Below are 26,401 nucleotides of genomic sequence, written 5' to 3' on the forward strand. Positions count from 1 at the left end.
TAGTAAAACAGCGCTAGAGGGGTTAAAAATAAAATAACTTGATCGCGAAGCCGGCATCTCCTTGTGTCTCCTCTGCGCTGAACAGGACCTGGGGTGAGCTGCTGCATTAAATACCGGTTAAGGACCTTTGATGACGTCACTCCGGTCATCACATGGTAGGTCACATGATCTTTTACCATGGTGATTCACCATGGTAAAAGACCATGTGATGACCGGAGTGACGTCATCAAAGGTCCTTAACCGGTATTTAATGCAGCAGCTCACCCCAGGTCCTGTTCAGCGCAGAGGAGACACAAGGAGATGCCGGCTTCGCGATCAAGTGGACTAAGGCGAGTTAAATTATTTTTTATTTTTTTTTAACCCCTCTAGAGCTGTTTTAATATGCATTCTGTATTCAGAATGCTATTATTTTCCCTTATAACCATGTTATAAGGGAAAATAATAATGATCGGGTCTCCATCCCGATCGTCTCCTAGCAACCGTGCGTACTTGCTTGCGGATGCTATGCGATTTTCACGCTTCCCATTCACTTCTATGGGGCCTGCGTCACGTGAAAAATCGGACAATATAGAGCATGCTGCGATTTTCACTCAACGCACAAGTGATGCGTGAAAATCACCGCTCATGTGCACAGCCCCATAGAAATGAATGGGTCAGGATTCAGTGCGGGTGCAATATGTTCACCGCACGCATCGCACCCGCACGGAAAACTCGCCCGTGTGAAAGGGGCCTAAATCTCCATCTAATGAGATCTTAATCATAGCAATCATGCCATAATTAAGGTCTCATTAGAAAAAAAATGCATAAACAATTTTTTATGAAGGAAATGTCAATGGTTTTATGTCCACAATAATGCTTCATATTTGGAGTTTCTGATATTTTTTATTATTATTTGCAGTGGAATTCTCAAGCTTTACCCTGGGCCATCACTCAGGAAAAATACTTGTGACTGGGGTGAGCTGATAATATAGTTTGTGGTCAGCAATGTACACAGTGCCTTGAAAAAGTATTCATACCAGTTGAACTTTTCCGCATATTTTCACATTGCACCCACAAACTTAAATGCATTTTATTGGGATTTTATGTTACAGACCAATGCAAAGTAGCAAGTATGTGAAAAGTGAAAAGAAAATTATACATGGTTTTAAAAAATGTTAATAAATAATTTGTGGTGTGCATTTGTATTCAGCCCCCTGTACTCTGATATCCCTAAATAAAATCCAGTGTGACCGATTGCCTTCAAAATAAAGTTGTGGCGACTCATACAACAGGATTGGGTCATAAAAATAAAATATTCCAAGCTCTGAACATCTCGAAAATGGAAGAAGTATGGCACAACTGCAAACCTACCACAATATGGCCATCCACCTAATCTGACAGTCCAGGCAAGGAGAGCACTAACTAGAGAAGCAGCCAAGAAGCCCATGGTCACTCTGGAGGAGCTGCAGAGATCCACAGCTGCGGTGGGAGAATCTGTCCACAGGACAACTATTAATTGTGTAATCCAGCATAAGAAGTCCTGTTTGCAGTTTACCACAAGCCATGTAGGGGACACAATAAACATTTTGAAGCAAACATGTTGAGCTTTTTGGTTCAAAGGCATAACGCTATATGTGATGGAAAACTAACACTGCACATCACCCTGAACTCACCATCCTCAATGTGAAACATGGTGGTGGCAGCATCATGCTGTGGGGATGCTTTTCTTCAGCAGCGACAGGAAAGTTGGTCAAATTTCATGGGAAGAAAGGTGGAGCTAAATACAGGGCAATCAGGGATGAAAACCTGGTATAGGCTGCAAAAGATTTCAGACTGGGGAGGTTTATCTTTCAGCATGACAGCAACCCTAAGGCTGGGTTCAGACCTGAGCGTTTTACAGCGCGTTCCTACGCTCTGTAAAACGCTCAACAGGCAAGAACCAATGATTCCCTATGGGAATGGTTCTCACCTGAGCGTTTTACAGCGCGTACGATCGCGCCCGAAGAAGTACATGAGCTTCTTTGGGCGTCTTGTCGCGCGTTCCCGTACATAGACTTCCGGAAACCCGCGAGAATGGGCGTTCGCTTGTCTCTGTATGCGCGATTGCAAATGCCGGTACAATCGCGCATACAGAGCGCTCCATCGCGAACGCTCAGGTCTGAACCCAGCGTGAACATACAGCCAGAGCTACAATGGAAAGGTTTAGATCAAAGAATATTTGTGTGTTAGAACAAACCAATCAAGGTCCAAACCTAAATCCCATTGAGAATCTGTGGCAAGACTTGAAAATTGAACAGATACTCTCCATCCAATCTGTTTAGCCATTTTGGAAAAAGAATGGGCAAAAATTTCAGCCTCCAGATGTGCAAAGCTGGTAGAGACATACCAAAGACTTGCAGCTGTAATTGCAGCTAAAGGTTGTCCTGCAAAGCATTGACTCAGTGGGCCTGAATACAAATGCACACCACAGATTTTTGTTTTTATTAAACATTTTGAAAACAGTGCATCATTTTCTTTTAACTTCACACATACTTGTGTTGGGCTATCACATAAAATTCCTATAAAATACATTTAAGTTTGTGGGTGTAATGTAAAAAAAGTGTGGAAAAGTTCAAGGGACACAAATACTTTTTCAAGGCACTGTATTCCACTGTCAATTCTGGTGCTTCTTTGGAACTAAGAATTGGCAGCCATGGATGGAAGCTGCTCTCTTCTCCCTTTTATATAGAAATTAACAAGCAAGCTTGGCTGTGCCAAGTATGCAAATTAGTGGGAGACAGGGGCGGACTGAAATTGACAGAAGGTGGCAGGGTCAGCAATACCATAGAGAAAAATACAGTTCCTGCAGAATTGCAGCACAATATACTGCAGCACAATATATTGCCCCAAAAGCTGTCTCTCTATGGTGGCCATCAATAGATGCCATTTTCTGTCCTACTCCTCCAGTTGTCTTTGATGAAAATATGGAACGGGGGGCTTAGGAGGTGAGATGCGGAACACAGCAGTTTATTTCAGGAGGGCATGTGTGGTCGCTGGCTGGTACATGTACCCGATTTACATTGTGTTAATTACTGATGAGAGCTCATTATCTATCCGTCCAGCAGCAGAGAGGAGAACTTGGGTGGCCCTCTGGGAAGTTTACCTGTAAGATATATGGCCAACCCACCCCTGATTGAGGGAACTACAGTGATAACTGCCAGCTGCAAGTTGTGAGTAAATCTGGCTACAAATATCCACAATCAGTACTCAGTATCGCACAGGGAACTATTCTGACATGCTGGAAAATATCCTTGCTATGAACATGTTTCCTCTCTTCTCTCATAGAAAAAAGAAAGGTGTTGTCTAGGGATCAGAGTCCCATGATGGGCACAGGTCTCCATGATGACCATTAAAGGTGCCAACCAGTGAACTGTCCAACAAACTGTATGCATGACTTAAAGTAACTGTTGAACTTCATGGACTTGCATCCCTTTTCAACTATACAATGTAACTCAACATTGTAATGTTTTGTGTTTCATTGGCTTGTGCATAATATACCGTACATCATATTTTATATCTGTAATGGTTATATGTAACCTAATTTACATGGATTTATTGCATACCACAGATAAATACACAAGTTACAGACCGTTTACAGTATAGCTTGTGAATGCAAATTATGGGATGTGTCAAATGCCATAGTGACAACCAAGTATTTGTTGAACCTTAGTTTATTTATTGATTGTTTTCCCTTTTTCTTAAAATTACAACAATATCATTTATGTGGATTAAATTAAGTAAATGGTCTGTAATTCTAATGACTAATTATTATATATTTTTTTATATACTGGAGGAAATAAATTGAAATCACAAAGCTAGTGGTGACTACACAATATAAATTTTCATTTGGATCAGCTTTAATTTCATTTATTTCATTGGCCTTTTAGTGTAATGCTGTTACTATATCCTGTATTTTTTTACTGTATTTGTTGACTACATTTTGGATATATTAAAGAGGACAATCAGATGTAACTTAAACTACTTGATGGAACTTCCTCATTTTAAGACCCAAAAATGAGAGACTTGATGAGCATTCAAAGAAGTGTAAATATCTGTGTCCATTCAGAATGCTAAAGAAAATAGTTAAAATGATACATTTTGGTAAATATCTTTCTTATATGTGAAACACTTGATGTTATGTAATGTATATAAATCATATGGTTAGTAGTTAGTTAGATATATATGCTTAATTAAAGTGTGATGAATACATAAAAAATGCAAGAGGAGCATGATATACAGAGCATGTGGGGGAAAAAAAGCTGCATTACTGTCTTGGTCTTTAGGATACGGTTGTAGAAGAAACAGAAGAACAAGCTTTGATTGAGAAGTGTCAACCTGCACAAGCAGACCAGATCATTTTCTTTACAAGGAGCTATAACTAAAACAGTGCTTATTTTATTCCTCAAGAATGTGCATGTATTTATCTGAAAGCTTCCTGTCTCCATATTTTTTCCACCATCCGAGTCAGTACCAAATCCAGTATTATAAGTAAAGCTGTAATTCTTAATCAGAGGGTCATGTATCAGAGGTGTTGTTTCAGTGCAGACTAAAGTACTCAATCATCTGCTTACTTTTGATGTAACCCCCCCCCCCCCCGCCCCCCGACCCCCACGTCTCCTGGCTGGAAAACAAGAGTGCACAATCAGCCATTAGAATCTATCAAAGAAAATAGGTTAGGGTAATGTACTGCTTGCCATTTTGCCCAAAGTTTGCAGCCAGGAGAATAAGTGCTTTTAGAGTACATATCTGTACATAAATTCTGGGTTTTACCACTCTCCTGCACAGCACTTATTTTTAGCGTATATCCTGATGTGTAAGCTGAAAAAGATCTTATGAAAAGACCTAAATTAGTGATTCCCATATTTCCTCAGAAATTACCAGTTTATGTTCCAAAACACATGCAACCTCTATATTTTGGTAATGAAATCAAAACAGTCCCCAGATCAGTCCTTCATTTCTTTGTGGGTCAGTAATATGGCACACATCTTAGAAGGTTGTTTGCATGGCGACTGTCCTCAACACAAAGATAGATGAGGCTATGCCTCTGTGGCATGACATGATGAAGGCTGCAGGTAGAGTCTATTTTGCATATCTGTACATGGTGACCCTTAAGGCACACTGCAGGGGGAGAAAAATGAGCCAGAGGGGATTTTCATGAATTATGAAAGTAGAGAGGCTTGACTCTGCCAGACAAAATCTTGGGAACTTGCACTGAAATTATTTCAGACATCATTTCAGGGAAGTCCACGCTCACCATCTGTGCCTTCACAAAGAGGTCAAACGTAAACTGGTGCAGCTCACGTGCAATCTGAATAACATAAAAAATGATGTAAATATATATGAATAAAATGAAAAAGTTCAACGTATTAGAGAAACAGAAGGTAAAATTTATGAACAAACATGATCTGTATTATAAACTCACAGTGACCAGATAAGATAACGGCAATCATTCATCTTACAGATGTCTCTATGATGAGCAACACCAAATGCAGCTCAAAAAAGATAAAATGCAATATGCTGCCTTGCCCTTTCTGAAACAAGAAATACATTGCTTTCCAATTTCACAGATTTATACATCTAATTTGGCTGATTTATTCAGTTACAAGAAATGTATATTGAATGACGCCAACTGAAAACTGTGATTGCGGTCTATTGGCAAAAATATGTTCCAAAAAACGTGCGGTTTCTAAATTGTTATTCTTTTCATTCACATTGTAATATCTGGATGCTGCGGTTCTTTCAACAACAAAGACATGCATTTAGAAAACCACAACAAAATGATATTTGAACTTGGCCTTAAAGGGGTTCCAAACGCTTAAGAGGTAAACATAGCCATGACAACCAGAATAACCGCTTCCAATGTTTAAACTGCTGGCTGCATTCAGAGAGCTGGAATACAGTGCACAATAGAAACAAAGTTTATTTCACAAAGATACCTTTTTATTTATGACTATACAAATGAATTTATTAAAAAAATTTAGAACCCCTTTAACACTCTTTTACAGAATAACATTTCCATTCATATAAGCACCATACACCCATAATATTCTAAAACATGCCTTATTTACACGTGGTTCATATTTATATACAAGCACATTATAGCCCTTATGAACATCACATGAATATAAATTATTTTCGTGCACAGGGAAAGTGTTCTTGCCTAAGGCTTATGTTTATGATCATTTTCGTAATATACAAACAAATTAAAGCGGACACTTGGACATGTGCAGCATTTACTTCATTGCATGTATTATAATGGCAAGATTCAGGATAGATACGAAGAACAGCTGGGCAGGTTAAAAGGGAATGAATACATAGAAATTAAAAGATAGAAAACTATTTACAGATTTCTAGCAAACTGGACTCATGTGGAGGAGCCATTAAAAGAAAAGTAATATCAGATCAAGTTAAAAATTAAAATAGTGAGCTCCATACATGTTTGTACAAGAGAACATTTGTACTAAATTATAGTTAGATTATTGTGGTGTGTGAGCTATAGAAAGTCAAGAAGTCTGGAATTATATATTCTAAGTACAATGCAATCGGAAAGCCTTCGGGCCCTTTCACTTTATTTTTTTACATTTTGTTATGCTGCAGCCTTGTGCTAAAATTAATTTAAAAAAAAAAGTCAAAAAAAAGGTTTTCCCAATCAATCTGCACTCAATACCCCTGAGACCTGGAGAAAGGTACAAAAATGATGCTGCTTCTTAAACAGAAGAGGTTTGCAATAATCAAACTAAGTAATCTGTGATGAGTCTTGGTAAGAGTGGTGACCAAGAAACCAATGAATAGTGTGTGCAAATGAGCTCTTAGCAAGCTCTGCCTAAAATCAGACCAGATGTAGCTATCCTATAAGACAATAGTCAACCTTTTAAACAGGCCTTGAGACATGACTTGCATAATAATAAGTAAACAGTGGCTTGGGTGCAAGCTGCAGTTATTGAGCCTCGTCCCTAGAAGTAGGGTTCCTATCCCGTTAAATGTAGATCAAAAAACTCCAGTGACATAAGTAGGTGTTGTTGACTAGTGAATTTTAATAGTTCTGCGGCTTAGATGTGAAGTTTAGGCCTAAGCCGCATAACTAATAAAATTCACTAATCAAGAACACCTACTTATGTCACTGGAGTTTTTGGATTTGCATAATAATAAGCCATCACTCCATCTGCAGATAGCGGTTTCGGGGGATAGCTGTTTACTATACTATAAACTTTAGGCGCTCTCAATAACAAAATATAGTTCCTCTGAATCCTGACCAAGGCCTCTCACCCAGTTAAGCCAGTACTCACTGCTCTGCACTGATGCAATCACCCCCGAGACAGCTATCTGTAGATGAGGTTCTGGCTTAATTATTATTCAAGTCATGTCTTAAGACCTCTTTAAAAGGTTGCACTGAAGTGGTTGATGAAACTGACTTGTACCAGCGCTTCCTCTTAAAACTTTTTTTATTCTTAAAAATAAAAAATAAACAACCTACAGAGCTGTACATGTGGTTTTAAAGTCTAAATAACACATTTTGGGGCGCTGCCACTTCCTCGGGTATAGGGTCCATTATTTGTTATTTATTTTTAATAAAAACTTTTAAGTAATTTTCTTCAACCACTACAATGTCATTATCCACCTCTGGACAGAACTTCCTGACCATTCAGATGAGACGTGGCTGCCCAGCTAGCAAGCCTCCCTCTTCTTCTTTGTTATGTTATCAGCATACAAACCCATATAGTAGTTGTGACTTATCACAACTACCTAAGGCGAGCAAAACCTTAATAGAAACCTGTTCTTTTGCCTATCAGGTTTCACCCTATGGTCTTGTACTCAGTATTCTTTTCTTTCAGCAACCACTACCCTTTAAAAGGTTGAATATTGACTTCAGGTGGCATTAGAGGCAGAGCTTACTAAGAGCTAATTTGCATACTCTCTTCCTAGAATTCCAGAGGAGCGTTGCCTGGCCTATAAGACTCCTGGTTAGGGTTGAAAGAAAGCTGAAAGGAGCAAAGTACAGAGATATTCTTAATGAAAACCTGATCCAGAGTGCTCTGGATCTCAGACTGGGCCAAAGGTTCATCTTCCTACAAGACAATAACTGTAAGCACACAGCCAAGACAACACAGGAGTGGCTTATGGACAACTCTGTGAATGTTCTTGAGTGGCCCAGGCAGAGCCTTGACTTAAACCCAATTGAATATCTCTAGAGAGCAGGAGAAGATCTGTAGAAAAGAATGGCAGAATGTTTCCAAATCTAGGTGTGCAAACCTAGTGGCAAAGAGAAGACTGGTGGCAGTAATTGCTGCTTCAACTAAGTAAGAGGTCTGAATACCTACAGTATATCAATGCAAGATTTTAGTTTTTCCTTTTCATTAAATTAGCACAAATTTCAAACATTTTGTTTTCCCTTTGTCAATTTGAGGTATTGAATGCAGAATAATGGGAAAACATAGGTTTTTTTTTTTTAGCACAAGGCCTGGGCATAACAAAATGTGAAAAATTTAAAAGGTTTGAATACTTTCCAAATCCCTTATAAGTAAATTACTCTACTATAATATTTTGTACATACTGTATTTAACCACTTCTCGAACGCCCATTTACTATAAACGTCCTTGGGCGGTCGGTTCATCTCTGAATGGACGTTTTGAAATGTCCTTTCAGAGATGGCAGCTGCACGCTAATAATGCAGCTGCTGAGCCGGAGGCCCGTTGTCAGTGACAGCAGGACACCCCAGAGAGAAGGCAGGGACAGTTTCTGTATTTCCCTGCCTTCTAGATCGCAGTATACACAGCGCTCAATGTATACAGTTCATGTGATCGCCGGGGCCGGGGGAGTGCAGGAGCTGATGGGTCTTCCATAGACCACGATCAGCCTTGCACTAAGGCTGTATAGCACAGTATTATGCTGCACAGCCTCTCTGGGGGGTGTATTTCTACTGAAACTGGGGCTACTATGTCAGCCCCAGTTACAGGAGAAATCAATAGTTAAAAAAATAATGTCCCCCAGAGGACTTGTATGACCTTATGGGGGACACAAAAAAAACTAAAAACATTGCACCAAAACAGATTTTTTTAATTAGCTCACAGTTCAAAAACATATTGGTAATCAATCAAAAAGTCGTATGTACCCCAAAACGGTAGCAATAAAAACGACACCTCATCCCACAAAAAATGAGCCCCCACTCAAGACCATAGCCAGAAAAAGAAAAAAAAAATATGGCTCTAAGAAAACTGCAACACAAAAACATGATTTTTTTCTAAAAATGTTCTTATTGTGTAAAACGTAAAAAAAATAGACATATTTGGTATCGCCGCAGCCATAACAATTGGCTCTACAACAATATCACATGATCTACCCATCATGTGAACGATATTAAAAAAACATAAAAATGATGACAAAAAAGCTTTTTTTTGTCACCTCACAAAAAACATAATATCAATCAAAAAGTCATATGTATCCCAAAATGGTAGCAATAATAACGTCACCTTGTCCCGCAAAAAACAAGCCCTCGCACAAGACTATAGCCCAAAAAAAAAAAAAATATGGCTCTAAGAAAATGCCAACACATTTTCTAAAAATGTTTTTATTGTGTAAAACGTAAAAAACAAAACAAAAAAATAGACATATTTAATATGGTTGCGTCCATAATGAGTGAATCTATAAAAATATCACATGATCTACGGTACCTCATCAAGTAAATTATATAAAAAAATAGAAAAAATGATACCAAACTGTTTTTTTGTGACTTCACCTCCCAAAAATTTAGATAAAAAGCAACCATAAAGCCAAATGTACCCCAAAATGGTGCCAATAAAAACAACAGCTTGTCCCGCACAAAATAAGCCCTCACGCAGCTCATTCAACAAAAAATAAAAAAGTTATCGCTCTTAAAAACCCTGACAGAAAATTTGATTTTAGAAACTCCAGATGCCGCTCCCTCCCTTCTGAGCCCTGACGTATCCCCAAATAACAGTTTAGGAGAAAGTGGGTAGCAAATTGTGGGAGGATATTCTTCTGTTATCTTTTGTTGAAAAGAAAGTTTTTTCTGGAAAAATTTTTTTTTTTTTTTCACACCCAAGTATTAAAAATTCTATGAAACACCTGTTGAGTGAAGTGCTTGCTACACCCCTCAAAAATTCCTTGGGTGGTGTAGTTTACAAAATGTCGTCACTTTTTTGACTGTGGGTTTTGACTGTGGGGGAACCTCAGGGTCTCTTCAAATGCAACATGGTGCCCAAAGACCATTCCAGAAAAAACCTGCCATTCAAAAACCATATGGTGCTTCTTGCCTTCTAATTGAGGTTTGTTTTGTTGTTAACCCTTGCTGTGTTCCAGGAAAAAAAAGTAGAAAATTTGCAAAAAAAAGTGACATTTAAAAATTTCACCTCTATTTTGCTTTAATTCCCACGGAATACCTAAAGTGTTAACAGCGTTTCAAAAAACAGTTTTGAATAGTTTGAGGGGTGTCGTTTCTAAAATGAGGTCATTTATGGGTTGGCTCTATTATGTAAAAGAAATCCTTAAAAACGTTGACTTTGGAAAATTCCTAAAATTTTTAAAAATTGCTTCTAAAATTCTAAATAAACCTTAAAAATAAAATTACATTACCAAAATGATGCCAACATAAAGTAAACATATGGGGAACGTTAATTAATGAATATTTTTGTGAGGCATCACTGTCTTAAAAGCAGAGATCCAAATTTACAAAATAGTGATTTAAAAAAAAAATTGTTAACTTTTGGATTTTTTTTATAAATAAAGGTACTTTTTGACTCAAATTTACCATTAACCATTTGCCACGAGAAAACAAACTCTGAATGGCTTGAATAACTAAAAGCATTCCAAAGTTATTACCGCATAAATTGACACATGTCAGATTTGCAAAATTAGGCCTGGTCTGGAAGGAGGTAAATGGGCCGGTCTGGAAGTGGTTAAAGAAGTTGTCCAGCCACATACATTAAAAACTGATTAGAATATTAAATAGTAAAAAAAAAAACAACTACCGGTAATACCTTATCAATAGCAGCTCCCATATTTATTCCTCTGTGGCCCCCACTAGTCACTCTTCACTTGGCTCCAGCCATGATATGTCAACATAACATGTAACTAACCACTGGCTGCAGCAGTGACCTCAGTTGACATGTCACTGCAACTGTAATTGATTGCTATGTCTTCACTGGGGCCCAGATAACGACAGATAAGTGTTTGCATCAGTGTGGTGGGGGATTGGTAAAATTAATATTTCTCTAATTTATTTTACAGTATTGTAGGCGCTTTGTAAAAAAATGTTTTGTAAATTGACAAAACATTTAACCATTATTTGGCTTTACTTACTCACAGGCTTGTAACAAAAAGCAAGGGTTAATCTGGCTATACAATAAGTTAGCTTTTGGCTAATAGCTTTCTCCACCCACTCTCCCCACTAACACAAGCTGGACTAAGCATGTTTATTTCAGTGGGGTGGAGTGAGACAAGCTGCTACCAGACAAGTAGAACTACTAGTATTACTAGCACTAGAAATTGCAGAGTATATTGGGAGATATTTATTAATACTGGCATAAACTGGCCATACACGTTCAATTGTTGTTGGGATTGTTTGGCTGACAACTTTCTCTTCTGTCTCCCCCATATGCATACATGTTCAGCTTGGCTTCCATACAGTGGGATGCGAAAGTTTGGGCAACCTTGTTAATCGTCATGATTTTCCTGTATAAATCATTGGTTGTTATGATAAAAAATGTCAGTTAAATATATCATATAGGAGACACACACAGTGATATTTGAGAAGTGAAATAAAGATTATTGGATTTACAGAAAGTGTGCTATAATTGTTTAAACAAAATTAGGCAGGTGCATAAATTTGGGCACCACAAAAAAGAAATGAAATCAATATTTAGTAGATCCTCGTTTTGCAGAAATTAAAGCCTCTAAACGCTTCCTGTAGGTTCCAATGAGAGTCTGGATTCTGGTTGAGGGTATTTTGGACCATTCCTCTTTACATAACATCTTTAGTTCATTCAGGTTTGATGGCTTCCAAGCATGGACAGCTCTCTTTAAGTCACACCACAGATTTTCAATTATATTCAGGTCTGGGGACTGAGATGGCCATTCCAGAACGTTGTACTTGTTCCTCTGCATAAATGCCTTAGTGGATTTTGAGCAGTGTTTAGGGTTGTTGTCTTGTTGAAAGATCCAGCCCTGGCACAGCTTCAGCTTTGTCACAGATTCCTGGACATTGGTCTCCAGAATCTGCTGATACTGAGTGGAATCCATGCGTCCCTCAACTTTGACAAGATTCCCAGTCCCTGCATTGGCCACACAGCCCTACAGCATGATGGAACCACCACCATATTTTACTGTAGGTAGCAGGTGTTTTTCTTTGAATGCTGTGTTCTTTTTCCTCCATGCATAACGCCCCATGTTTAGGCCAAATAACTCAATTTTAGTTTCATCAGTCCACAGCACCTTATTCCAAAATGAAGCTGGCTTGTCCAAATGTGCTTTAGCTCACCTCAAGCGGCACTTTTTGTGCTGTGGGCGGAAAGGCTTCCTCTGCATCACTCTTGCATACAGCATCTCCTTGTGTAAAGTGCGCCGAATGGTTGAACGATGCACAGGGACTCCATATGCAGCAAGATGATGTTGTAGGTCTTTGGTGCTGGTCTGTGGGTTGACTCAATCTTTGTCTTCAGGCAATTTGAGAGTTGTTTTGAGACCCCCCATGTTGCTACTCTTCAGACAAAATTAAGAGGAGGGAAACTTACAATTGACCCCCTTAAATACTCTTTCTCATAATTGAATTCACCTATGTATGTAGGTCAGGGGTCACAGAGCTTACCAAGCCAATTTGAGTTCCAATAATTAGTTTTAAAGGTTTTGGAATCAATAAAATGACAACAGTGCCCAAATGTATGCACCTGCCTAATTTTGTTTAAGTTTTGTTATACTACTACAGAGCGATCTGGATAGATTGGAGGCTTGGGCAGATAAGTGGCAGATGAGGTTTAACACTGACAAATGTAAAGTTATGCACATGGTAAGGAATAATGCAAGTCAACCGTACTTAAATGGTAAAACACTCGGTAACACTGACATGGAAAAAGATCTAGGAATTTTAATAAACAGCAAACTAAGCTGCAAAAACCAGTGTCAGGCAGCTGCTGCCAAGGCCAATAAGATAATGGGTTGCATCAAAAGGGGCATAGATGCCCGTGATGAGAACATAGTCCTACCACTTTACAAATCATTAGTCAGACCACACATGGAGTACTGTGTACAGTTCTGGGCTCCAGTGAACAAGGCAGACATAGCAGAGCTGGAGAGGGTCCAGAGGAGGGCAACTAAAGTAATAACTGGAATGGGGCAACTACAGTACCCTGAAAGATTATCAAAATTAGGGTTATTCACTTTAGAAAAAAGACGGCTGAGGGAAGATCTAATTAATATGTATAAATATATCAGGGGACAGTACAGAGATCTATCCCATCATCTATTCATTCCCAGGACTGTGACTGTGAAAAGGGGACATCCTTTGCGTTTGGAGGAATGAAGGTTTGTACACAAACATACAAACCGGATTCCAAAAAAGTTGGGACACTATACGAATCGTGAATAAAAACTGAATGCAATGATGTGGAGGTGCCAACTTCTAATATTTTATTCAGAATAGAACATAAATCACGGAACAAAAGTTTAAACTGAGAAAATGTACCATTTTAAGGGAAAAATATGTTGAATCAGAATTTCATGGTGTCAACAAATCCCCAAAAAGTTGGGACAAGGCCATTTTCACCACTGTGTGGCATCTCCCCTTCTTCTTACAACACTCAACAGACGTCTGGGGACAGAGGAGACCAGTTTCTCAAGTTTAGAAATAGGAATGCTCTCCCTTTCTTGTCTAATACAGGCCTCTAACTGTTCAATCGTCTTGGGCCTTCTTTGTTGCACCTTCCTCTTTATGATGCGCCAAATGTTCTCTATAGGTGAAAGATCTGGACTGCAGACTGGCCATTTCAGTACCCGGATCCTTCTCCTACGCAGCCATGATGTTGTGATTGATGCAGAATGTGGTCTGGCATTATCTTGTTGAAAATGCAGGGTCTTCCCTGAAAGAGATGACGTCTGGATGGGAGCATATGTTGTTCTAGAACCTGAATATATTTTTCTGCATTGATGGTGCCTTTCCAGACATGCAAGCTGCCCATGCCACACGCACTCATGCAACCCCATACCATCAGAGATGCAGGCTTCTGAACTGAGCGTTGATAACAACTTGGGTTCTCCTTGTCCTCTTTGGTCCGGATGACATGGCGTCCCAGACTTCCAAAAAGAACTTTGAATCGTGACTCGTCTGACCACAGAACAGTCTTCCATTTTGCCACACTCCATTTTAAATTATCCCTGGCCCAGTGAAAACGCCTGAGCTTGTGGATCTGGCTTAGAAATGGTTTCTTCTTTGCACTGTAGAGTTTCAGCTGGCAACGGCGGATGGCACGGTGGATTGTGTTCACTGACAATGGTTTCTGGAAGTATTCCTGAGCCCATTCTGTGATTTCCTTTACAGTAGCATTCCTGTTTGTGGTGCAGTATCATTTAAGGGCCCGGAGATCACGGGCATCCAGTATGGTTTTACGGCCTTGACCCTTACGCACAGAGATTGTTCCAGATTCTCTGAATCTTCGGATGATGTTATGCACAGTTGATGATGATAGATGCAAAGTATTTGCAATTTTTCGCTGGGTAACACCTTTCTGATATTGCTCCACTATCTTTCTGCGCAACATTGTGGGAATTGGTGATCCTCTACCCATCTTGGCTTCTGAGAGACACTGCCACTCTGAGAAGCTCTTTTTTTACCCAATCATGTTGCCAATTGACCTAATTAGTGTTAATTGGTCTTCCAGCTCTTCGTTATGCTCAAATTTACTTTTTCCAGCCTCTTATTGCTACTTGTCCCAACTTTTTTGGGATTTGTTGACACCGTGAAAATTTGAATCAACATATTTTTCCTTTAAAATGATACATTTACTCGGATTAAACATTTGATCTGTCATCTACGTTCTATTACAAATAAAATATTGACATTTGCCATCTCCACATCATTGCATTCAGTTTTTATTCACAATTTGTTTAGTGTCCCAACTTTTTTGGAATCCGGTTTGTAGAAGAGAATTCTTTACAGTAAGAGCAGTGAGACTATGGAACTCTCTGCCTGAGGAGGTGGTGATGGTGAGTACAATAAAGGAATTCAAGAGGGGCCTGGATGTATTTCTGGAGTGTAATAATATTACAGGCTATAGCTACTAGAGAGAGATCGTTGATCCAGGGAGTTATTCTGATTGCCTGATTGGAGTCGGGAAGGAATTTTTTATTCCCCTAAAGTGAGGAAAATTGGCTTCTACTTCACAGTTTTTTTTGCCTTCCTCTGGATCAACTTTTTCGGCCTTATGTACTATGTTACTAATTATAGCACACGTTCTGTAAATCCAATAAACTTCATTTCACTTCTCAAATATCACTGTGTGTGTCTCCTATATGATATATTTAACTGACATTTTTTATTGTAACAACCAACGATTTATAAAGGAAAATCATGACGATTAACAAGGTTGTCCAAACGTTCGCATCCCACTGTATGTCTTTGTATGCTATGGGGAGAGACAGTTCTCTCCGTGAAGAACAAAAAGATTGAACAAAAATATAAATTTTGTCTGATCCTTGTCTTCCCTGACAGATTAGTCACTAATTCTCGGCATAATTATAATCTGTATGGCCATTTTTCTATTTAGACAGCTTAAAACTAGAGCAGGCAGGAATATATTGTACCAAATCCTACTGTGTGTTTTTGTGCATCTTGGTAGACACTTTTGCTTTATATATATCAACAATTGGTCGGTTCCGTTTACACCAATATTTTCACTATAATTATTTTTTTGCAATTCTGGTATAATTTGGCAAGTTTAATGCCTCTCCCTTTTCCGTTTTTAAATCTGTCTAGAAAGGTAGAAAAGGTATCTAAAACACACAGAAAAATCGGGATCAAGACATGTATGCGAGATGGCACAAATTGAGACAGAATTCTGGTGTATTTAGTAGCAAATCTTCTGACTGTTTCCCCCAACATCTGTGGCCCAATTACAGTAGAATGACTCTATAGATATTGGATCATCTATGAATCCGGATGGTGTAGTAGAATCTTTGGCCATATCTAATGTACTGTATATATGCAGCTGAAGATGGCAACAATTCTTATTTAATTTGATTTTGTCTGATAAGTAATACTGCTCACGGTGTCTTTAAGTCTATATTTTGGAAACTTATTAAGGTTACATGAACCGGGAAATACTCTGTGAATCAGGGACTGCAGAGAAGGTCACAGAAGTGACATGTTTGAATTGAGTTGCCGTTATTCCTAGAGGCTCAGCTTTCTATGCAACTGCTGCTCCCTTCTCAATTTGATTGACAAGGCCAGGCAGTGTAAACATCACCATCACGCCAGGCCCAATCAAAGTGCATAGGGTGAGCCTCTAGGATTAACAGCAATACCCCCTTGCTCCTAGAGGCTTATTTGCATATATTAAAACATCATATTTCTCAGCAATACGGGCACATATCAACATGGGACCAACGCAGCCTTCAGCTGCTAACGGCACATGTAACAAGGTCGGACAGTTTCATAGGTACAAATCTGCTGACAGATGCCTTTTAAAGTAGTTGTGTATTGGATTAATACTGATGACCTATCCTAGGTTCATCAATAGCAGATCAGCAGGAGTCTAGCTCCCGGCATCCCCACCCTTTGTTGTTTGAAGCATTCGTGCAAGCATTACTTCCTCTTCAAAATTACCTGTGTGTCGTCTCTTTTGTAGAGGCAGTACAGTGTAATTACAATGGCTTGTTCTATTCAAGTGAATACCCCTTCAAACAGCTGAAGATAGGTCATCAACATTAACCAATTACACAATCCCTTTAATAATGATAGCCATGATAAGAACTAGGGTTGAGCAAATCGAGCTTCTGATCATAGATCCAAAGTCGATTCTGTAAAAAATGATGTTTGTAATGCTGTACCGAAGCCAACTTTGGATTCCTATTTAAAAATGTCAAATCCACAGATACCGAAGTCATATACCGAAGTCTGGAGCAACTTCAGATGAGACAAAGTTTTCCTACATCGAGCAAATACGTTGTAAATGTTGTATGAAAACAACGTTAGATTTTTTTTTTAACTAATCAATTTTGGATCTATGATCAGAAGCTCGATTTGCTCAACCCTAATGAGAACTATAAATAAAAATTTCAATATATGCAAGAAGTACCACAAAGTGTGCACATATAAAATGGGGAATGTGTTTCTAAACTTTTTGCAGTGCTCATGACATGGTTACTTGCAGTGATGGTTATTTTGGATCAACTATAGAATATTATAATGTGCCTAAAATAAAGTGCAGTTAACTTCAGCGGTGTCTTTGTCTCTGTAGCAGCTTTAATTTGATGGTGTGATCATACTGGTTGCCATTAAAAGTGTTTACTATATTACTGTACCCTTTCTGAATATCTCAATAAAATCTACTAGGGAATATACTTCTGCTGGACAGTAGGCAATTTACATACTTTGTTTGTGCAATTTGATTAGAAACCTATTAGGCTGTGTTAGATACCTGCTTTTACTAAAATAAGCATTTTTTTCATTTCAAGGAATAATACTCTCACCGGCTGCACAGAATCCAGAAGTTTGGTGAGCTGGAAAAATCTTCGTGAACTGGATGCTGGGTTGCTTCTCTTGCAGGAGATGACACGATCTAGCTCTTTGATGTAGTTCATCCGCAGTTCATCAAAACACTTCTGATCCTTTAGACCTTCCACAGGAACTAAGAATGGGTGACAATTATACATTCATTTACCAAAAGTCATATAAGGTTCTAAGTGGGGGGAAAAAAATGGAGAGGACCTGAAACAATTACATTTGATGGTAGTGCAATGTGACAACCACCCGCCAATCCCGTCGTACTAAGCCACAGTTGCCATACAGGTCTCCACTAGAGACTTCTAGAGGCAAATCCACTGTGAGCACAGAAGTTGTTTAAGATTGGTTGGTGGGCCCAGACAGGATGCAATCACGATTGTATCTACAATCGGTAAAAATAAAATTACTGATTTCACGCTGGAAAATTAATTTGCTGCCACAACTCTTCGTATTGAATCGGGGCGAAGAGACCCCGGCTAGCTAATCCTAAAGGGACGAAACGGTTATTTGCAACCTAGCTAGTACATTAACAATTTATAAAAATAAAACAATTTGGTAGTATGTCTTCGGAGGACAAAGTTCTTAGCATAGATCAGGTCATCAAGTAACATGGGCAAAACTGGAACGATGAAATCGTTAGTTTTTATTCTAAAACTACACACAAAAATATATACATTAGAGCTGACAGATAAATATACCTGCCAGTTGAACAGATTGGTTTGGATAGAAATGTTGGTAAGAGGTGGAAGGGAAAAGTATGTCTGTAAGTTCAGAATTACCATGGTAAAGTCCAGTAAAATGCAGTCTTTGTAGAATAATCCAAGATGGTAGGGTGTGCCCGTGTCCAGCGGGCGGTCGTGATGTTAGTCGACGTCAGATGGTAGAAGAAGGACCTAGGGCTGAATGTGTCACAGGGTTTTACCCACTCTGTAGTGGGGAGGGGTTGTGACCCGCACAAGTCCAGCCTTGGGTAATTGGAAAAGGGGCAGTTCCTGCCCTGGACAGAGGGAATCTGGCTGAATCTTTGCTGTGCCAGTTTCTCCGTACCCGTGGGTCAAATTAGGACATAGAGGTCATATTGAGAATAAGCACAATTTTACAGATCCTCTGATACCAAACAGGATAGAATTACCATTTGGATTCCCTGAGAGCTTTGATATCTGAGAGAGAGAATCTCTGATTGACTGGCCGATTTCCTGAAAGGTGTATTATTGGGGCCGGAATAATCCCTGAAGAGACGGTTCAGTGCATTGGTTCCGAACCCAGGAAATATGAGGAAACATGGACGCAAATATAAAAGCTATGTATTAGAGGTGGCTGCCCCGTGACCTCTTTTTGTGTCTCAAACAGCTGTCTGATTAGAATCTGTCCTGCTCTCTTTGAAGCGCACTGGAAAGACTGAAGGTGTGAGAACCCTGCTGGTATTGGAGACACTATGGCTGCAGAAAGACCAGGTTTAGGAGGTTCTGTCATAAGAGAACTAGATTGATGGCTACTGAATTTGGCATGGGGCAGGAAAGGTTTGTCACACGGAGGTGATAATGGCACCTCTGCTCTGTGAATTACTCCTTTAGTGAAAAGAGAAGATTTTTAGTGAAGGCTCTGGTGTCTGTGATTGCGAAATATGGCACATTTGCGATTTCCTAGTATCGCTGTGGATCGCAAAGCGTCACAGTGCTTGGCGGTGGTGAGCTGTGTAATGTACACCAAGACACAAAGATATATGAATTTGAAAAGAAGACCAATGAGGGAAGCTGGCAAACACAGTCTACTGTAAAGAAGAAGAACAAAGGACAACCAAAACCTAGTCGACTCCATTTCCATCGGCAAGTGCAATATATTTTACATTAAGAATATGCAGAGGCTGCAACTAGAGACTAATTTGTTTGCAATGTTGTGGGTTCAAGCCTGGCTTGGGCAAGAAAGCTGTATGTTCTTCTCAGTTTAGATGGCTATCTAAGAGGTTGGTCCATCTGTGTTTATCTGGGATATGTAAATTCTGGTCCTCATGGGAAATAGGGATTAATATGCATGCATTTGAATAAACAAAGTTCAGTTTTTTTAGTCCAGTTCTATCTCTACAACACAATTTCTGTAGAGTGTTTCAATTCCTGATACCACACACAAGGGTCTCTTTTAGAGAAGTACTTCACAAGGCTTCATATGAATCTGCTTTCTTGGCAAAAATAAAGATAGTAAGAAGAACAAATTGTTCAGTGGACTTGCTTTCCTTGAAATTATATGCACATTCCATTTATGTAACTGGAAAGCAGATAAAAGAAATAATCCACTGGTTTAATATCTGAATGTACACATTAAAGCAGCATCCAAAAAACAGAGGTCTTCAGAGATTAATATGCCAGAAAATAAACAATGAATATAATGAGAACATTGTAACCCTTCTTGTTATCATAGCCATCAGTCAGCATCAGGCTGGTGTTTCTTGGGCCCACCAGTGGAAATAGTTCTTGAAACCCAACTCCCATATCATCAATAAAGTCTAATAGATTTTGAATCAAAGAAATAGGCTCTAGTGACAAATGACTGGGTGCAAAGGCAGCCAAACAGATTTCTTTGTACTGGACCTTTGGGGTCCACTATGGTATTAGAGCCTGGACCCACCAGAAGATCCTCTGGTACTGCCAACAGTAGCACCTTAGTAGCTGACCCTTGCATGACTTCGAAGTTCCATACATGCACTTGCACTTTTTCTGTCTTATCATCCTTTTCTGATTTCTAACTGCACATTGGCTTCTCAAAAATGTGCTATCCTAAGGGGAGTCCATCACCATGTTCTTATTAAAATATGGTTTAGTGTCATGTAGTGCCTGCAGAGACATTTAAAGCGCTACCTTAGATAAAATTAACTATAAATATCAGTTGGAACATATGCCAGTATGTTCGGAACACTGAGGATGGGTCCCTTCAGTGCATCATTATTATTGTCATCTGCTCACTAAGCCCATCCTATCCCTTGGTGATTGACAGGGACAGGCTTTTGAGAAAAACTCTCTTATTGCTCCATAACCTGGCATATGCGCCGTGCGCCCAAATTGCAGAGTAAGTACAGTACACTTTTTCTCTCCAGGGAAGGCATAATAAAATATACTGTGATTTCACTAAAATTATGGCACACGGCACATACGTAAGTTTAAATGTTCAGGAGAAAGCAGTTTCTAGGAGCCTGTCCCTGTCAATAACCAAGGGTTAGGAGGAGCTTAGTGAGTAGAGGGAAAGAACAATGGTGCACCAAGGTGAAAGGGCCCACCGTCAGTGGTCAAAAAACTTATTTGCATATATATCCAAACTAATTTTTCTGCTAATTATAGCAACAGTTTAACTAAAGAAGGGTAATGCTTTAAGTGTCTCTGCAAGCATTATATGACACTTAGTTTAATAAGTAAAACAAGTAAACAGACTCAAAATTCCTATGTTTTTGCCAATATATATTTTATTTCCATTTATGTTTTTATGGAAATTCATCCATCATTTGTGTTAAAGGTAATACTTTATTAATTCACTATGGGGAGAACACAGTGAAGCAAACTAAGTTGGCAGATTGCAGTACATTAATCTTCTTATGACTCTATGTGTCATACTGCAATACTCACTAATGCTGAAGAGGAGAAGAGCTTTCATACAGAGGAACTCCTCAGGCGTGATTTGTAGCCAACCAAACTCTTGCGACAGATGACGCATTCGAACGCACTGGCTGTACATGCGAGATTTATGCATGCGGTACCTGTAGAATGATATAAGTAGTTTTTTATCAAAAGGAAGTAAATCATCGTTATAGAAATAATAGCAATAAAAGGTATGGCAGAATAAGTGGTACTACGGTTTATTATTTATGTGCACATCGTATAACAGTTCTACAACCTCCAAGTTTCAGCACCATTAGACTTCTATGGTGCCAAAAAGTGTATGCATCTGAGTTTACATGGAGGTACACACAGTTCTTTGTTTTGAAGATCTGATTAACCCAAAAACCAATACCACATACAAAAATCTAAGCAGATGTCTTGTTATGAAGTCACCTTACATATACAAACCGGATTCCCAAAAAGTTAGGACACTATACAAATCGTGAATGAAAACTGAATGCAATGATGTGGAGGTGCCAACTTCTAATATTTTATTCAGAATAGAACATAAATCACGGAACAAAGGTTTTAACTGAGAAAATGTACCATTTTAAGGGAAAAATATGTTGAATCAGAATTACATGGTGTCAACAAATCCCCAAAAAGTTGAGACAAGGCCATTTTCACCACTGTGTGGCATCTCACCTTCTTCTTACAACACTCAACAGACATCTGGGGACAGAGGAGACCAGTTTCTCAAGTTTAGAAATAGGAATGCTCTCCCATTCTTGCCTAATACAGGCCTCTAACTGTTTAATCGTCTTGGGCCTTCTTAGTTGCACCTTCCTCTTTATGATGCGCCAAATGTTCTCTATAGGATCTATATATATATAGATCTGGACTGCAGACTGGCCATTTCAGTACCCGGATCCTTCTCCTACGCAGCCATGATGTTGTGATTGATGCAGAATGTGGTTTGGCATTATCTTGTTGAAAAATGCAGGGTCTTCCCTGAAAGAGATGATGTCTGGATGGGAGCATGTTGTTCTAGAGCCTGAATATATTTTTCTGCATTGATGGTGCCTTTCCAGACATGCAAGCTGCCCATGTCACACGCACTCATGCAACCCCATACCATCAGAGATGCAGGCTTCTGAACTAAGCGTTGATAACAACTTGGGTTGTCCTTGTCCTCTTTGGTCCGGATGACATGGCGTCTGAGATTTCCAAAAAGAACTTCGAACCGTGACTCGTCTGACCACAGAACAGTCTTCCATTTTGCCACACTCCATTTTAAATGATCCCTGGCCCAGTGAAAACGCCTGAGCTTGTGGATCTTGCTTAGAAATGGCTTCTTTGCACTGTAGAGTTTCAGCTGGCAACGGCGGATGGCACGGTGGATTGTGTTCACTGACAATGGTTTCTGGAAGTATTCCTGAGCCCATTCTGTGATTTCCTTTACAGTAGCATTCCTGTTTGTGGTGCAGTATCATTTAAGGGCCCGGAGATCACAGGCATCCAGTATGGTTTTACGGCCTTGACCCTTACGCACAGAGATTGTTCCAGATTCTCTGAATCTTCGGATGATGTTATGCACAGTTGATGATGATAGATGCAAAGTCTTTGCAATTTTTCGCTGGGTAACACTTTTCTGATATTGCTCCACTATCTTTCTGCGCAACATTGTGGGAATTGGTGATCCTCTACCCATCTTGGCTTCTGAGAGATACTGCCACTCTGAGAAGCTCTTTTTATACCCAATCATGTTGCCAATTGACCTAATTAGTGTTAATTGGTCTCCCAGCTCTTCGTTATGCTCAAATTTACTTTTTCCAGCCTCTTATTGCTACTTGTCCAAACTTTTTGGGGATTTGTTGACACCGTGAAAATTTGAATCAACGTATTTTTCCTTTAAAATGATACATTTACTTGGATTAAACGTTTGATCTGTCATCTACTTTCTATTACAAATAAAATATTGACATTTGCCATCTCCACATCATTGCATTCAGTTTTTATTCACAATTTGTTTAGTGTCCCAACTTTTTGGAATCCGGTTTGTATATTATATGTCACCTTATCTAGTTACAACATAGCAGGAGAAGCTCTGGAGTCTCGTGGTTGCATTAAACACAATAAAAACAATGCCTTCAGGTTACCAATGCATGTTTGTAACTGGTATGACTGCTTTAATTGTTATAGTGTCATAAGCATTCTTTATGTAAGTATTTCCCATGCATTGTAAGCTCACTAATCTAATCACTAATCTATACAGCAAAAGCATCCTAAACTGGTGGAGATACGTACGATACACTATGTATGGAAGACAGTTTTAGCATGAAGTAAAAGGGAGGAATGAACCCTCTTACATTTCTGTGAGAAACAGTTGCCCTGTACAGCTGGTTTATTCTTAGATCCAACTTCTGAAATACTCAGTCACAGCTCAAGAAGAATGTTTTTTTTCACTATTCTCTTTATGGTGAAGTTCCTGTTGTTATTGCTTAGTTCTATGATTAATGGTGTCTGAATGAATGAAGGAATGAGCGAAGCTACAGCATGCAGCAGTTGTCAATTGTCTACAGTATAAAATTATGGACAATCCCTAGAAGTATTGGCAGTATTTGTAAATTACATACTGCTCTTTTTTTTTCATTGTGTCCGTAAAAATGTTGACCGTTAGGGTACATTATAAGAAAAAAACACAAATGACGTTAGGAACCCAGCACACACGGACACAGGGAGGCAGAAAATCTGATGGGGCCCCCTATAATTTAACATAGCTGGAGAAATGAAGATGTCTCTGAGATCCATCCCTGCCTGTGACTGCCAGACGCCTCTAATGAGTTGCCATTTGTACAACTTGATGGCCAGTCTATAGTCTAGTGAAATGCAGTCAGGTCCATAAATATTGGGACATCGACACGATTCTAACATTTTGGGCTCTATACACCACCACAATGGATTTTAAATGAAACAAACAAGATGTGCTTTAACTGCAGATTGTCAGCTTTAATTTGAGGATATTTACATCCAAATCAGGTGAACGGTGTAGGAATTACAACAGTTTGCATATGTGCCTCCCACTTGTTCAGGGACCAAAAGTAATGGGACAATTGGCTTCTAAGCTGTTCCATGGCCAGGCGTGTGTTATTCCCTCATTATCCCAATTACAATGAGCAGATAAAAGGTCCAGAGTTCATTTCAAGTGTGCTGTTTGCATTTGCAATCTGTTGCTGTCAACTCTCAAGATGAGATCCAAAGAACTGTCACTATCAGTGGAGCAAGCTATCATTAGGCTGAAAAAACAAAACAAACCCATCAGAGAGATAGCAAAAACATTAGGCGTGTCCAAAACAACTGTTTGGAACTTTCTTAAAAAGAAGGAAAGCGGGGGGGGGGGGGGGGGGGGAGTGCATGCGCGCGGCTCACGAGGAGGTCATGCATCAGTGAGCTCCGCTCCGCACTTCGAGATTACCCTACTTTTAGCGCCTATTACTGGGCTCCATCACACCTGAAATTTGATGCAGATTTGCTGCCTTTGAAAAAGTCGAAATAAGTTGGAGAGGGGGTGACCATATATCCAAAATGTCAAGACAGGAATCCCGAAGAATTTATGACTTTGAAACCATAATACCAGATGGGTTGAACGCAGAATTGGAACTATTTGGGTTCCTATAATTTCTCTATTACATCCGGGCGACCGCCCACTTTGACAGACGGACGAGTGTCCGGCTGTGTACCAGCACCCCGTCCGTCCCTTAATATAGGTGATCCGCCCATTACCATCTAATACCCCTAAACTTATAGAATGTCTATAATTCCTTGATGACTCCTTGGAACAAACAAAATAATAATTTCCAAGTCATATACAACATAATGAAACTCAACCAACCGAGAAAACAACTGAAAACTTCCTAATTACGAAAAACTCTATTTATTATGAAAAACCCCAAGCCTCCTTACCTCAGAAAACCAATATGAACTACAAACAACACTAATGAACAAACAATAACAAAACGCACATACCCCCCCAAAAAACGCACCGAAACCGCATATGCGTTTTTGTGTGAAACAAACACAACTTCCCCTAAGAATCAACAAACATCATACTATACCAATGCAGTAAGAAACAGACCCAAAAGAAAAGAAAAAGGAGAAAAAAGAGAACAACATCCAGATTTAGCCAAACAAGATATACATGGATAACATAAAGCAAAGACATACACGGAACACAAGAAATAAAGACTTTAGACTAAAAATAACCTCATTATCCATGCTAACTATCAATATCTTGAATTCCAATACCCCAGGAAACAAACAAAAACACTGGATGTACAAAAAATAGTCAAAAAATACAATCTGACTAAAAACGCATATACCCCCGGAAAAACGCATCAAAAACGCACCTGCGTTTTTTATACCATTCAGTTCACAAACACATAAATATTCTATCTCTAGCAACAAAACGAGAAAAAACTAAATACAATATCTTAAAAAGAGAATATACATAAAGAAATACCAGTATATAAGATTGAAACACGTTTACAACTAAACACAAAAGAGAAAAAAATTACAATTTAATTAAACACATGACAATTGGTAACACCCAACTCCAATTAGCAATATCCAGGCCGGGTTTTTGGTGGGACAACACACAAAAAAAGTGGGTATAAAGTGGGCAGTTTAATGAATCCAATATGGCCACTGATGAAGAGGTAGGAACACCTCGAAACGCGTATGGCAATTGGCAACTTCGCATATACAATTTTGCGACTACCCACCAAAACCCACGCCTCAACCAAGAAGATCTTGAGAAGATCGGAACTTCATAAGAATCTTTATTGGAATTTTATTGGAACATCTTTGCGACTAATAGAAAGAAAAAGTCAATTACTGAACGGCTAACAACCACGTGACTAAGCACATGAGACGCCGACCCAGCGAAAAAAGGCGCGCAACAAAAAAAGGCGCGCAACACACCACGTGCACGGACAAACTATCAGCGCATTAACTACTGCCTATTCAGACGCCGATCCAGCGAAAGTAAGCGTGGAACATACAGTACGCATCA

At 39.2% G+C, this 26,401-nt stretch overlaps 1 protein-coding gene across 1 annotated transcript in view; it reads right to left on the bottom strand.

Annotated features, from left to right (window-relative positions):
- Positions 1-4,632: 4,632 nt before the first annotated feature.
- Positions 4,633-26,401, bottom strand: part of AR (androgen receptor) — an 835,795-nt gene continuing 814,026 nt past the window's right edge. The window contains exons 6-8 of the mRNA XM_044306429.1: positions 21,358-21,488; positions 17,713-17,870; positions 4,633-5,326 (exon numbers count right to left, since the gene is read on the bottom strand). Coding sequence (XP_044162364.1) covers positions 5,171-5,326; positions 17,713-17,870; positions 21,358-21,488 — 445 coding nt within the window. The 3' untranslated portion in view covers positions 4,633-5,170. The remainder of the gene's footprint in view (positions 5,327-17,712; positions 17,871-21,357; positions 21,489-26,401) is intronic.

Source organism: Bufo gargarizans, chromosome 9, assembly GCF_014858855.1.
Source record: "Bufo gargarizans isolate SCDJY-AF-19 chromosome 9, ASM1485885v1, whole genome shotgun sequence".
Classification (NCBI taxonomy): domain Eukaryota; kingdom Metazoa; phylum Chordata; class Amphibia; order Anura; family Bufonidae; genus Bufo; species Bufo gargarizans.